General features: G+C 33.1%; 1 protein-coding gene across 1 annotated transcript in view; it reads left to right on the top strand.

The window, feature by feature from the left end:
• The window catches only part of xgb (x globin), a 77158-nt gene that overhangs the window by 6959 nt on the left and 53468 nt on the right, over window positions 1-16731 (top strand). Inside the window, exon 2 of the mRNA XM_067454884.1 lies at window positions 5160-5267. Coding sequence (XP_067310985.1) covers window positions 5160-5267 — 108 coding nt within the window. The remainder of the gene's footprint in view (window positions 1-5159; window positions 5268-16731) is intronic.

Here is a 16731-nt window from a genome sequence, read left to right as displayed (position 1 = left end):
CTCAGTCCTCCTACAACAGGGGATGCCATCGCGCATGCATTTGTAGACATGACAGCCCTGATAGCCTGAACTAGGGATGCGCGGGTCGTCTCATAACCCGCGGACCCCGTATGTCTATTTAATGGTCGCGGGTGCGCTGCGGGTTGTAAAAATATATCCAGTGGTGCGGGGCGGGCCAAATGACTTCATAAAAGCGTCCCGCGGGTCGGTGCAGCGCTAACAGTTCCCCTGAACACTGCAGGAGGAGTTCACATGCAGGTGTTCTTCTGGCGGCGCGTGTGAAATGTCTTCATCAGGTACAGTCAGTGGCAGATGCTTCAGCATGTCATATGAATATCATTTCATGGGCTTTATTTTTTTCAAACGCCAAATAATCGCGATGCTCACGTTTACAAGCCAGCGTCATTATAGTAGTCTATTGGTTAGCGTTTTCCAGAATCTATATGATCCTTCAGTTCAATGTTTGAGTGGTCGGTAATCACCGTAACAAGCAGGACAGCATCGGTCGGGCTCGCCTCCTTCAGCTCACGCCGACGAGCAAATGCTGGTCACATGCTGATCCTCGTCCTGCCTTTAATCACATCACTTTTTCGTTTCCTCTTATTGCTTTCCTCCAACAAAACCTTTTCTTTCTTATTTGTCTCTGCTGCTTCGGACATGACTATATTATCTGACGAACAAAGTTGGGCTCGCATGTCTGAATGTAAGGAAGTGTGTGTGTTGGTGGAAGTGACGTATATTTTTGTATAATTTTGTAGTTCTTTTTGTTCTCGGGTTACTACCTGAAACCTGAAGTTTAAAAGTATGATTAAAAACGATACAGACCCCATCAGGCTATGGCAGACGTGTCATTCAGCCTATTGTAAGTCGATGTATCGTCACAAGAGTCTTGAAAATATATGATGAAGGTTGAAAAGTTACCTAGTGCTGCTTTAAAAACATTTCATCAATGTATAAATACATTTTTTGTTCTAACGTTTTGATTACGTTATTTAAGACCAGATAACATTGAATGAACCTTCTATTAAACATTATAATCTTATTAAAAATGTAAATATCAATAAAAAGTGTTGCATGTTCATTGACTCTAAACTAAAAAAATTAACCTGTATTTCCGACAACTTCAATAGAGTTTGGTTCAAATTGACTCTTAACATGATTTAATATAAATTTCTTAATATCATTGCATGTGATGAAATATCAACGTGTTCAAAGTTTCATTTACTGCTACAAACGTGCTTTGCACCTGAAAGCGGGGACTAAAAGAGAACTTTATAGTAGAAAAGTGATCCTGCAGACACTGGATCTGATGAAGGTTTCTCCATCTCTAACGTCTGAATGAGATAAAACGCCTGCAGTGCTTTATGATGCATCATCATCATCATCATAATAACAGCTGTTTTCACGTACAAAAAGGGTTTCACAAATGTTCTCACTGCTGACAAATGAATGTGTGTTAGTGTGCAGATCATGAACATCCGTCCAGACTCTCATCGCCTCAAAATGATGATCTCCAGTCGGTTTCTATCATTCATGCACCGTGAAAAAGGTAAATCTAACCGATAATTGGAGTCCGTTTGATAAGAAAATACTATTTCAGTCAAACTTTCAGTGCAATTATTGGTGAAATTTAGTGATTTCTGAGTGAAAATTATAAATCTTTTCCGTATGTGTAGGTCACTCTGTCATGACATTCCTAGTGTGTGTAAAAAGCATGAGAGTTTCCTAGACAACCAAACCCTTCAGTGATTAGACCGTAACAGTCGGATGGTTTGATCACACACCGTAACATCTGGAAAATCAGGAACATCCTTCCCTGAAACTCTCTGGATATGAAAGAAAGCCAGACCGTGAGGATAGAAGTCTCAGCAGATCATCATAAACAGGGCTCTACTAATGACACCATTTTAGATGGCAGGAAAAATGCACAAATTCACATTATAGTTTAGTTTAGTTTATTTTATTGATTTCTATAGAACATTTAAAACTACCAAGGTTGTCGCAAAAGTGCTGTACAAGAGCATTAAAACAAAATCAAAACAGAATTGCACATTAGATATGAACATTGAGGGCACATGGGAGAGCATTTACACCATCAGTTAAAACATGAAGAATATAAAGCAACTAAAGATCTAATACTAAGAGGAAGACAGTTCCAGAGTCGAGGAGCCGCTACAGAGAAAGCCCGGTCACCTTTAGTCTTATAACGAGAGCGAGGGATAGAAAGAAGAAGTTGATTTGAAGAGCCTAGGGATCTTGAGGTATAGCAAGAAGATCACTAATGTACTGAGGTAAAAACAAAAAGCAAACTTTTTAAATCAATCCGCGACCTAACCGGTAGCAGATGAAGAGAGGCTAGCACAGGAGTGATGTGCTGATGCTTTTAGTGCCGGTTAAAGTGAATTGTTTATTATACACCACAGATAAATCTGCTAAAGTAATAGAAACAATATTTAAAGACGAGTTAACGGTCATTAAAAAAAGAACAAATAATCAAATTACAACAGGGGGTGTCTCGAGTTTTGTCACCTTTTTCACCCCTGCTTCAGAATGCATTCAGATACACATGTAGACCTTTATAAAATCATTTTTTGGCAGTTTTTTCTTTTTTTCCCCATTTGAATTGAGCTTTTTTTGTATCATTTTTTTTTTTTTTTATGTGTACTGAAGGATTTGTTACTTTTTTGGGGGGAATTTCAACCACAAAAACTCCTGGAATCCTGTCCTTTTTGTGTGCATTCATGGTTCAGGTGTGACAAAAGTCCTAAGGTCTGGGACCACTCCGATGCACAACTGTTAAAGACGGGGGTTAACATTAAACAGACAGCAGGAATATTAGGCTACTGTCTCTTTAAGAGTGAACGCACCAACCATTTTTATTTTTATTTTATTGATAAAATGTGCGTATAGAAATAGTGGAGTGTAATCAGAGAGAGCTGGTGGAGGAAAGACGTGATCCAAGCGGCCAAAACGTGACAATTGTTTATTTTAAGCATCAAGCGAATGCATTAGTGTTTAACACAACGTCAATGGCTTTGACAGGTGTGTGTGTGCGTGTGTGTGCGTGTGTGTGCGTGTGTGTGCGTGTGTGTGCGTGTGTGTGCGTGTGTGTGCGTGTGTGCGTGCGTGCGTGCGTGTGTGTGTCCTCTGTGCAAAAACGTTCATTTTACAGGTTATATCACTGATCTACTGTACAGGCCAAAGGTTTGGACACGTTACTATCTGTAATAATTTTGAAAGAAGTTTCTTCTGCTCAAGCCTGCATTTATTTGATCAAAAATAATATTGTGATATATTACAATTTAAAATATTTGGTTTCTAATTTATTATACTTTAAATGCTGATTTATTTCTGTGATCAGAGCTGAATGTTCAGGATGGTTCCTCCAGTCTTCAGTGATCATGATCATTCAGAAATCATTCTCAGATGAGGATTCATTATGAGTGTTGGAAACCGTTCTGCTGACTAATATATCTGATGAATAAAAGGTTCAAAAGAACTGCATTTATTCAAAATAAAAACATTTTCAAATAATATAAATCTCCTTTACTACACTGTAAAAAAATATTTAGAAAAAAAGTTACCTGGTTGCCTTAAAATTGAGTTCATTGAAATTAAAATTTTGAGTTAATACAATGAACATTTTTTGAGATTCGACAACCTTTATTAAAATATTATTAAAAGATTTTGTAAGAATATTGGATAATTGTGTGTGTTTTAGCACCAAATAGTGCTATTTTCATGATTTATCACATTTTTTATGTGGTTTAGATACAATAATATTTTGAGTTTCTATTCATTAAACAAATTTCCTTCATTGTATCAACTCAAATTTTTAATTTCAATAAACTAAAAATTTTAAGGCAACCAGGTTACTTTACTTTTTTTAAGTTAAACCAACAAAAACCAACAATAATTTTTTACAGTGTATCCATTTTTATCAATTTTACACACATTTGCTGAATACAATTATTGATTTATTTAAAAAAAGAAAAGACTGACCCCAAATGACTGACCAGTGTATATTGTTGTTACAAAAGATTTCTATTTTTAAAACATTTACTTTTTTTTAAAACTTTTTATTCATCAAAGTATTATTAAAAAGTATCACAGGTTATGAAAAAATATGAAAAAGCAGAACGGTTTCTTTGAAACTGAGTAGAAATTGAAAACCAGTTATTTTAAATTGTAATAATTAGGGCCGGGACTTTAACGCGTTAATTAAGATTAATTAATTACGTGACTTTAACGCGTTAATTAATTACGCAAAAAAAAAAAAAAATTTAACCACATTTATTTTTGCACCGCGGAACGTTTTTCAATGAATCGGTTTCGACGGACCGATTATACTGGAACACCAACTAGCGCTCCGGAGTCAAGACAACTAACCTTGGGTGCGTCTCAATCAGCTCCCTAGTTCAGTAGTCAGGGCACTGATCAGGGAGTCAGCCCATTGACTTATGTCTTGATCAGTGCCCTGACTAGGGAACTAGGGAGCTGATTGAGACGCAGGGCATGAGTGAACATGAACGGAGAAGCTGATGAGACCGCTTTGCTCGGCCCCGTGGATGAGACATTTTGTTTTAAAAAACGAAAGGATGGAAGCGTCGTCAAGAGCATGGGTGTGTGCAAGCTATACAACAAGGAATCTGCGTATCACCGCAGCACATCGAGCCTCAGATATCACAAATATGCTTTTGCTAAACTTAATGGCAAACATTGCGCTGGTCTGCTGGACTGAAATAAATAAACAATATTTTGTTGGTTCAGCTTATGTATTCAGTCATTATTCAATGGTATACTAAAAATACATGTGAAAAATTACTTCTCATTGTTCTCAGGTCAAATATTTATATGCGATTAAAATGCGATTAATTTCGATTAATTAATTACAAAGCCTCTAATTAATTAGATTAATTTTTTTAATCGAGTCCCAGCCCTAGTTGTAATATAGCACAATATAACTTTTTTTTCTGTATTTTTGATCAAATAAATGCAGGCTTGATGAGCAGAAGAAACTTCTTTCAAAAACGTTACAGTAATGTGTCCAAACCTTTGGCCTGTACTGTGTGTAGAGAACAGTAGTTGTATCCTCGTCTGTAAATACTGAAGGTTTGTGGTTGAAGAGCTCCTCTAAATGTCTGTTGTTTCTGGAACAGGTTGTTTGAGACCCATCCGGAGTGTAAAGATGTCTTCTTCCTGTTTCGAGACGTGCAGGATCTGGAGAGGTTACGCACCAGCCGAGAGCTTCGAGCCCACGGCCTGCGGTCAGTATACACACTTCACAGTCATAGTCCGAAACACACACCCTACTGTGTGTGTGTGTGTGTGTGTCTGTGTGTGTCTGTGTGTGTGTGTGTGTGTGTGTGTGTGTGGACCATCAGGGTAGGGTCTAGGGCAGATTACAGTGGCAGAATCCTTCCTAAACATATAAACATTTGCATTCATTAGGGATGCACCGAATATTCGGCAACCGAAATTATTCGGCCGAAAATAGCCAAAAAAAGCACTTTCGGCATTCGGCCGAATAAGTAAAAAGGCCGAATAATTTTGGCCGAACAATGACGTTTTTAATGACGCGATCAAAAAGTAACCCACGTAGAGTGAGAGCTGCGTGCTTTATGCAGCAAACATGTCAGCAGTGTGGAAGCACTGTTTAGTGCTGAAATTTAGTGCTCATGTCATCGATGAGAAGAGGAACCGACTTTCATGTGAGAAAGCAGAGAAGCTACTTTTCATAAAGAAGAACCTGCCACTTTTCCTGAAGAAGTAGGCTAAGTAGGCTTATGTCTAAGACAGTTATTTATTTGTTGTGGGTTCATCCACATTTTTTGCACTATTCAATGCACATTAGTTGTTGTAGACATACAGAGTTACATTCTTTCAGCAGTCAGTTATAGGCCTAACATAGGCTATTCAAGAAGGGGGGCTTCTAAGATGGCCAAATAAAAATATATTTTTTATTTTACTAATTATTTATTTTAAGTTATGTTGTGCTTAGTTTGTATAATATCTGCTGGAATGTTAAAAAAAAATCCAGTGTTAAATAAATATTTTGAAATTGTATTTTTGTTATTTGATTTATTTCTCTGAAAAGCAACACAAAATAGTAAAAAGCAAATTTTTACTATTTAATTATTGTAATGGTAAAAAAAAATTGCCAAATAAATGGAAAAAATGCGAAACAGCGCGTTCGGTATTCGGCCTTCGGTCTTCGGCCAAGCATTTCATTATTATTCGGTTTCGGCTTCGGCCAAGAATTTCATTTCGGTGCATCCCTAGCATTCATGCCTTTGTCACACACTTTTACCCAAAGCGGGCAGTTCTTCAGCAGTAGATTAGGAAGAGGACTAGAGGAGATGAGAAATGTTTTTTAATAATATGAGTGGTATCTGTGTCGGGTCATTATTCCTGCTCCCTAATGACCACGAGACATGCCTCGCCCTTCTAGTGCCTTTCCATCAAAATGATGAGAGCCTGGATGGATTTCACGAAGCTGTCAGAGATGATTAACTGTAAAGCTGAAGCACTAACTAAAGCAACTCTGGTTTATTTATTTATACCCTCCTCTGACTTTACAGTAAAGGTTTTTAAATAATGAAACACGGTGATGTCAAAGGTTATATGTGCCAAAATCAATGGAGTTACAACGTTTTTGACCAGGGAACGTTTGCCGGACATGTTTGCGCTCTTTTAATTTTGACTTCGTCAGTTATGACTTTATACGTGATATCTTGGACCTGTGTGTCATAATCAAGACTTTTTTTGGTCAGTTTTGATATTGTCAATTATGACTTTTTTTACATAAATCATTTTTACTTAGTCAGTTATGACTTTTTAATATCTTGGACCCAATCATGACTTTTTTTGTCAGTTATGACTTTTTATGTCATATCTTGGACCTGTATGTCATAATCATGATTTTTTTTTTAGTCAGTTTTGACTTTTGTCCGTTATGACATTTTATATATCTTGGACCTTCGTGTCATATCATTACTTTTTTTTTTGGTCAATTTTGACTTCGTCAGTTATGACGTTGTCATATCTTGGACCCAATCATGACTTATTTTGGTCAATTATGACCTTTTTCACATAAATAATTTTTACTTCGTCAGTTATGGCTTTGTGTCATAATCAAGACTTTTTTTGGTCAATTTTGATATTGTCAATTATGAGTTTTTTTTAACGCAAGTCATTTTTACTTTGTCAGTTATGACTTTTTAATATCTTGGACCCAATCATGACTTTTTTTTGTCAGTTATGACTTTTTATGTCATATCTTGGACCTGTATGTCATAATCATGATTTTTTTTTTAGTCAGTTTTGACTTTTGTCCGTTATGACATTTTATATATCTTGGACCTTCGTGTCATATCATTACTTTTTTTTTGGGTCAATTTTTACTTCGTCAGTTATGACGTTGTCATATCTTGGACCCAATCATGACTTATTTTGGTCAATTTTGATATTGTCAATTATGAGTTTTTTTTTACATAAGTCATTTTTACTTCGTCAGTTATGACTTTTTAAGGGATATCTTGGACCTTCATGTCATAATCATGACTTTTTTAAAATTATTTTTTAGTCAGTTATGACTTTTTCATATCTTGGACCTTTGTGTCATAATCATGACTTTTTTTAAATTATTTTTATTTCGTCAGTTATAACTTTGTCATATCTTGGACCTTTGTGTCATAATCATGACTTTTTTTTAATTATTTTTATTTCGTCAGTTATAACTTTGTCATATCTTGGACCTTTGTGTCATAATCATGACTTTTTTTTGGTCAATTATGACCTTTTTCACATAAATAATTTTTACTTCGTCAGTTATGGCTTTGTGTCATAATCAAGACTTTTTTTGGTCAATTTTGATATTGCCAATTATGAGTTTTTTTAACGCAAGTCATTTTTACTTTGTCAGTTATGACTATTTATGTCATATCTTGGACCCAATCATGACTTTTTTTGTCAGTTATGACTTTATCTGTTATGACTTTTATGTCATATCTTGGACCTTTTTGTCATAATCATGATTTATTTTTTCTTGGTCCGTTTTGACTTTTGTCCGTTATGACATTTTATATATCTTTGACCTTTGTCATAATCATGACTCTTTTTTTTTTTTGCTTCGTCAGTTATGACATTTTATGTCACATCTTGGACCTTCATGTCATAATCAATACTTTTTTGGGGGTCAATTTTGACTTCGTCAGTTATGACGTTGTCATATCTTGGACCCAATCATGACTTTTTTGGGTCAATTTTGATATTGCCAATTATGAGTTTTTTGTCATATCTTGGACCTTTGTGTCATAATCATGACTTTTGCTCAATTTTGATCCTGTCAGTTATGACTTTTTGTGTCATATATTAGACCTTTGTCATAATCGTGAATTTTTTTGGTCAATTTTGACTTTGTCAGATATGACTTTTTATGTAATGGGGGCGCTGCTGTTACAGTAATAAAATGAAAAGTAGAATACACAAATATATTTAAGTTACTTCAAAATCCGTTTACATACAGTTTATTAATCTGTAATAAAATTTTATGAAATGTATGATGGAAACATAAGCTCTGAAATAAATGTAGAATTGTTTATTTGAAGCTAAAGACCAGATCAACAGATATCATGCCACCTCCACTTCATCTGCACAAATCTTAAAGGGTTAGTTCACCCAAAACTGAAATGTCTGTCATTAACTCCTCCCCCTAATGTCGCTCCACACCCGTAAGACCTCCGCTCATCTTCACACACAGTTTAAGATATTTTATATTTAGTCTGAGAGCGTATGCAAGTGTATGCACACTATACTGTCCATGTCCAGAAAGGGAATAAAAACATCATCACAGTAGTCCATATGAGACATCAGTGGGTTAATTAGAGTCTCTTGAAGCATCCAAAATACATTTGGGTCCAAAAATAACAAAAACTACGACTTTATTCAGCATTGGCTTCTCTTCCGCGTTTGTGTTCAATCCTCAAATTAAGATTCAAACGGTTATGAATCAGCGAATTGATTCATGATTCGGATCGCGTGTCAAACTGCTGGAATCACGTGACATTGGCGATTCAAATCATGAATCAATTCACTGATTCATAACCGTTTGAATCTTTCTTTGGGGATTGAAAACCATTTAATAATCTTTAACAAGTATCCTTTTAGTAATGAGACCTCAGAAATCTGAAAACAGAAGGAAAAATAAAAAGGTTTTGCTTTAAATGGTGTTGTTTCCAAACAAAGGGGGGATTTATATCGGTATCGGCCAAAATCAATGGCAAAATATCGGCATATCGTATATCGGCAAAAATCCAATATAGTGCATCCTTAATTACATGAGACATGATACAGAAGTTGGAGTGTATCTTTCATCAAATTTTTGTAATTTGGGATAAAAATGGACTGAATTTGAAAGCTGAGACTTAATGCGGTTTATTAGACAAACATTCATGATGAAACCTGAAAAAGTGACCCACAGTCTCTGTTGAACTTTCCCTACACAAATAAATGATCTAGCTTTTTTAATACTTATCATTGGTTAAATATTTGTAAAAACCCACAGACAAATGTAAAGAGTGACCAATAGTAATGATTTATGATTTTAAAAAAAAAGATGAAATATAGAATTTTAATTATAATTTAACTACAGTCCTCCCATGGTGAAAAATCATGTTTTTAATGATGTTTGTATGTCTGTGTGGTGTTTTTTTATATGCTTACCGACTCAAAAACACGCTGATGTCACAAACGAACCAATCATGTTACGAGGGGGGCGGGGCTTAGCATATCATTAACCGTTCTCTGAAGCAGTGGACCGGTTGTTACATTCAAGCTATTTTAAAGCATTACGGCATTATTTTTGTTTCACACACAAAAACTGTTAAACATTTCAGTTTAGTGATCAAAGATGGGGGGGGGGGCTTTGATTTATATTGATTTAGCAGATATTTTTATGCAAACATTTTTGCAAACACTATTCATAGTACTGTACAATGCAATAACTAGACTAGAAGATAATTAATGAGAATTTTTTTGTTTATAATTATTTTTAAGTTCTAGTAAGTGCTTTGGTTTGAGTGTCTTCAGCTTTACTGCTGATTATGTCTGAAAGCTTCATGAAATCAATCCAGGCTCTTTTTATATAAATGATAAATGTATGTCTTGAGACATGCACACTTCTAACACTTCTAATGCCTTGTGTTCATTAGGGAGCAGAAATAATGACCAGCTCAGGACAGGGATATAAAGAGCACAGCTGGATGTTGAATCTCACAGACACACCGAGAAACAAAAGACAGAGAGCCAGTGGAGCTTTATTATCGTGAGAGACGTGACACACATCTTGTGACCGAACTCACACACACTCGCTCACTCACACACATACTCGCTCACTCACAAACACTCGCTCACTCACAAACACTCGCTCACTCACTCACTCACTCACACTCACACACCCACTCGCTCGCTCACTCACACACACACACTCACTCACTCACACTCACTCACTCACTCACTCACTCACTCACTCACTCACTCACTCACTCACTCACTCACTCACTCACTCACAAACACACTCACTCACAAACACACTCACTCACTCACTCACTCACTCACTCACTCACTCACTCACACACTCACTCACTCACTCACTCACTCACTCACTCACTCACTCACTCACTCACTCACTCACTCACTCACTCACTCACTCACTCACTCACTCACAAACACACTCACTCACTCACTCACTCACTCACTCACTCACTCACTCACTCACTCACTCACTCACTCACTCACTCACTCACTCACTCACAAACACACTCACTCACTCACTCACTCACTCACTCACTCACACACTCACTCACTCACTCACTCACTCACTCACTCACACACTCACACACTCACACACTCACTCACTCACTCACTCACTCACTCACTCACTCACTCACTCACTCACTCACTCACTCACTCACACACTCACACACTCACACACTCACACACTCACACACTCACACACTCTCACACACTCTCACACACTCTCACACACACACACTCACACACTCACACACTCTCACACACTCTCACACACTCTCACACACTCTCACACACACACACACACTCACACACTTGACGAGATGAATATGGGAAAGGATGTGGTTTTTCTCTGGTGTTTTTTGGTAAGGAATGCATCTAGATGTTAATATCATCCAAAGAAATAACAAAATACCAGGGACCTATTGCACAAAATTAGGATAAGGGATTAAGACGGGATTTCTTGGTGATCTTGTCATCTGTATGCAAAATTTAGTACACTGCTGTCGTGTAAATGTACCCTGAAGGCACGCTCACACCAAGAACGAAAAGATAACTGTATATTAGCGGATAAATTGAGCCAGGATCACCAAGATATCCCGAATTAATCCCTTATCCTAGTTTTGTGCAATAGGCTCCTGATAAACGATACAGAAGTACAATCACGACTGTAGAACCCATTAAACCCATTAAAATACCAGAGAAAAAAATGCATTTCTGTCTAAATCAGTCTGTTTTTACACTGTAGTAAATGCAATGCAACAATTATTTCTTGTTTTTCATGAACAACTCGTTGATCTGCATAATGCCGAGTGAGTGTGTGTAATAACGCATGTTTCCAGTGTTAGTGATGGTAAGAGGCTCTCCATGATGTTTGCTCTTATTATCCGGCCGCTCTCCACACCTCCAGCTTTCACTTATTCTCAGTGTTTGCTCTGGGTTTGAGTGTCGATCCCCGGAGCACCAATTACTGACTGAGACTCACGCTGCTTTAGAGGCCGAGTGGCTGTTGAGCGGCGCCGGCGGACATCAGCCGCTGTGACAGTGTGTGTTTGTAATGAGGCTCCTCGAGTCCTCACAGCGGGAAAACATTGACCACAGCGCTCGCACACAGGCTCAGATTAGGCCTGGGCTGTCTGAACTGACATCCAGTGTGTGTTTGATTGACAGGTGTCGATCTGTGATTCACACTGAACTTTATCATGACGGTTTTTCATCACTGAAATGTGTTCAGGGAAACACTTTAAATTAGTGACGTTTTTACCACACATGAAAGAAAATCATGATTTCGTAAATCTTAATTATGACAAGTTGAAATTGACATAAGTCAAAAGACCAAGAAAAGTCATGATTGTGACACGAAGGTCCAAGATAATGACACAGTCATAACTGACTAATTCAAAACCGACCAAAAAAGTCACGATTATGACATACAGGTCCAAGATACTGTTACATAAAAGTGAAAATAATCACAAAGTCAAAATGAAAAAAAAAAAAATCTAAATTCGACAGTGAATAAATTCACTTTTATGTAATCGTATATTCACTGTCGTAATTTGATTGTTTTGTCCATTTTGACTTTGTGATAATTAAATAAATTCAGTTGTATGTAATAGTATACACTGTCGTATTTAGACTTTTTTGTCCATTTTGACTTGTGATAATTGTATACTATTACATAAAAGTGAACTTATTCAATTATCATAAAAAGTCAAAATGGACAAAACAATCAAATTACGACAGTGTATACTATTACATAAAAGTGAATTTATTCAATTATCACAAAAAGTCAAAATGGACAAAACAATCAAATTACGACAGTGTATACTATTACATAAAAGTGAATTTATTCAATTATCACAAAAAGTCAAAATGGACAAAACAATCAAATTACGACAGTGTATACTATTACATAAAAGTGAATTTATTCAATTATCACACAAAATCTAAATAGACTAAACAATCAAAGAACGACAGTGTATACTATTACATAAAAGTGAAATTATTCAATTATCACAAAAATTCAAAATTGACCAAAAAAATCTAAATACGACAGTGTATACTATTACATAAAAATGAATTCATTCAATTATCAAAAAAAGTCAAAATGGACCAAAAAATTAAAAAAACTACAGTGTATACTATTATATAAAAGTGAATTTATTAAATTATCAAAAAAAGTCCAAATGGACAAAACAATCAAATTACGACAGTGTATACCATTACATAAAAGTGAATTTATTCAATTATCAAAAAAGTCAAAATGGACCAAAAAATCAAAAAACGACAGTGTATACTATTACATAAAAATGAAATTATTCAATTATCATAAAAAGTCCAAATGGACAAAACAATCAAAGAACGACAGTGTATACTATTACATAAAAGTGAATTTATTCAATTATAAAAAAAAATCAAAATTGACCAAAAAAATCTAAATACGACAGTGTATACTATTACATAAAAATGAAATTATTCAATTATCATAAAAAGTCCAAATGGACAAAACAATCAAATTACGACAGTGTATACTATTACATAAAAGTGAATTTATTCAATTATTAAAAAAAATCAAAATTGACCAAAAAATCAAAAAACGACAGTGTATACTATTACATAAAAGTGAATTTATTCAATTATCACAAAAAATCTAAATAGACAACACAATCAAATAACGACAGTGTATACTATTACATAAAAGTGAATTTATTCAATTATCACAAAAAGTCCAAATATACAAAACTATCAAATTATGACAGTGTATACTATTACATAAAAGTGAATTTATTCAATTATCACAAAAAGTCCAAATATACAAAACTGAATTTATTCAATTATCACAAAAAGTCTAATTATACAAAACAATCAAATTACGACAGTGTATACTATTACATAAAAGTGAATTTATTCAATTATCAAAAAAAGTCCAAATGGACAAAACAATCAAATTATGACAGTGTATACTATTACATAAAAGTCCAAATGGACAAAACAATCAAATTACGACAGTGTATAGTATTACATAAAAGTGAATTTATTCAATTATCACAAAAAGTCCAAATGGACAAAACAATCTAAATACGACAGTGTATACTATTACATAAAAGTGAATTTATTCAATTATCACAAAAAGTCTAATTATACAAAACAATCAAATTATGACAGTGTATAGTATTACATAAAAGTGAATTTATTCAATTATCACAAAAAGTCCAAATGGACAAAACAATCAAATTATGACAGTGTATACAACTATATAAAAGTTAATTTATTCAATTATCACAAAAAAATCTAAATAGACAAAACAATCAAATTACTACAGTGTATACTATTACATAAAAGTCCAAATGGACAAAACAATCAAAAAACGACAGTGTACACTATTACATAAAAGTGAATTTATTCAATTATCAAAAAAAGTCCAAATGGACAAAACAATCAAATTATGACAGTGTATACTATTACATAAAAGTCCAAATGGACAAAACAATCAAATTACGACAGTGTATAGTATTACATAAAAGTGAATTTATTCAATTATAAAAAAAATCAAAATTGACCAAAAAAATCTAAATACGACAGTGTATACTATTACATAAAAGTGAATTTATTCAATTATCAAAAAAAGTCAAAATGGACCAAAAAAATCAAAAAACGACAGTGTATACTATTACATAAAAGTGAATTTATTCAATTATCACAAAAAGTCTAATTATACAAAACAATCAAATTATGAGTGTATACTATTAAATAAAAGTGAATTTATTCAATTATCAAAAAAAGTTAAAATGGACAAAACAATCAAATTACGACAGTGTATACTATTACATAAAAGTGAATTTATTCAATTATCACAAAAAGTCAAAATGGACAAAACAATCAAATTACGACAGTGTATACTATTACATAAAAGTGAATTTATTCAATTATCACAAAAAGTCAAAATGGACAAAACAATCAAATTACGACAGTGTATACTATTACATAAAAGTGAATTTATTCAATTATCACAAAAAGTCCAAATGGACAAAACAATCAAATTATGACAGTGTATACAACTATATAAAAGTTAATTTATTCAATTATCACAAAAAAATCTAAATAGACAAAACAATCAAATTACTACAGTGTATACTATTACATAAAAGTGAATTTATTAAATTATAAAAAAAATCAAAATTGACCAAAAAAATCTAATTACGACAGTGTATACTATTACATAAAAGTGAATTTATTCAATTATCACAAAAAGTCTAATTATACAAAACAATCAAATTATGACAGTGTATACTATTACATAAAAGTGAATTTATTCAATTATCAAAAAAAGTCCAAATGGACAAAACAATCAAATTATGACAGTGTATACTATTACATAAAAGTCCAAATGGACAAAACAATCAAATTACGACAGTGTATACTATTACATAAAAGTGAATTTATTCAATTATCACAAAGTCTAATTATACAAAACAATCAAATTACGACAGTGTATACTATTACATAAAAGTGAATTTATTCAATTATCAAAAAAAAGTCAAAATGGACCAAAAAAATCAAAAAACGACAGTGTATACTATTACATAAAAGTGAATTTATTCAATTATCAAAAAAAGTCAAAATGAACAAAACAATCAAATTACGACAGTGTATACTATTACATAAAAGTGAATTTATTCAATTATCAAAAAAAGTCCAAATGAACAAAACAATCAAATTACGACAGTGTATACTATTACATAAAAGTGAATTTATTCAATTATTTAAAAAAATCAAAATTGACCAAAAAAATCTAAATACGACAGTGTATACTATTACATAAAAATAAATTCATTCAATTATCAAAAAAAGTCAAAATGGACCAAAAAATCAAAAAACGACAGTGTATACTATTACATAAAAGTGAATTTATTCAATTATCAAAAAAAGTCCAAATGGACAAAACAATCTAAAAACGACAGTGTATACTATTACATAAAAGTGTAATTATTAAATTATCAAAAAAAAAGTCCAAATGGACAAAACAATCAAATTACGACAGTGTATACCATTACATAAAAGTGAATTTATTCAATTATCAAAAAAGTCAAAATGGACCAAAAAATCAAAAAACGACAGTGTATACTATTACATAAAAGTGAAATTATTCAATTATCATAAAAAGTCCAAATGGACAAAACAATCAAATTACGACAGTGTATACTATTACATAAAAGTGAATTTATTCAATTATTAAAAAAAATCAAAATTGACCAAAAAAATCTAAATACGACAGTGTATACTATTACATAAAAGTGAATTTATTCAATTATCACAAAAAGTCTAATTATACAAAACAATCAAATTATGACAGTGTATACTATTACATAAAAGTGAATTTATTCAATTATCATAAAGTCAAAATGGACCAAAAAATCAAAAAACGACAGTGTATACTATTACATAAAAGTGAATTTATTCAATTATCACAAAAAGTCCAAATATACAAAACTATCAAATTACGACAGTGTATACAACTATATAAAAGTTAATTTATTCAATTATCACAAAAAAATCTAAATAGACAAAACAATCAAATTACGACAGTGTCTACTATTACATAAAAGTGAATTTATTCAATTATAAAAAAAAATCAAAATTGACCAAAAAAATCTAAATACGACAGTGTATACTATTACATAAAAGTGAATTTATTCAATTATTAAAAAAAATCAAAATTGACCAAAAAAATCAAAATACGACAGTGTATACTATTACATAAAAGTGAATTTATTCAATTATCACAAAAAGTCTAATTATACAAAACAATCAAATTATGACAGTGTATACTATTACATAAAAGTGAATTTATTCAATTATCAAAAAAAGTCCAAATGGACAAAACAATCAAATTATGACAGTGTATACTATTACATAAAA

Source organism: Pseudorasbora parva, chromosome 10 (genome assembly GCF_024679245.1).
Source record: "Pseudorasbora parva isolate DD20220531a chromosome 10, ASM2467924v1, whole genome shotgun sequence".
NCBI classification, from domain to species: Eukaryota; Metazoa; Chordata; class Actinopteri; order Cypriniformes; family Gobionidae; genus Pseudorasbora; species Pseudorasbora parva.
Note: the sequence above shows the minus strand (reverse complement) of the source record. Positions and strands in the feature narration are given on the sequence as shown.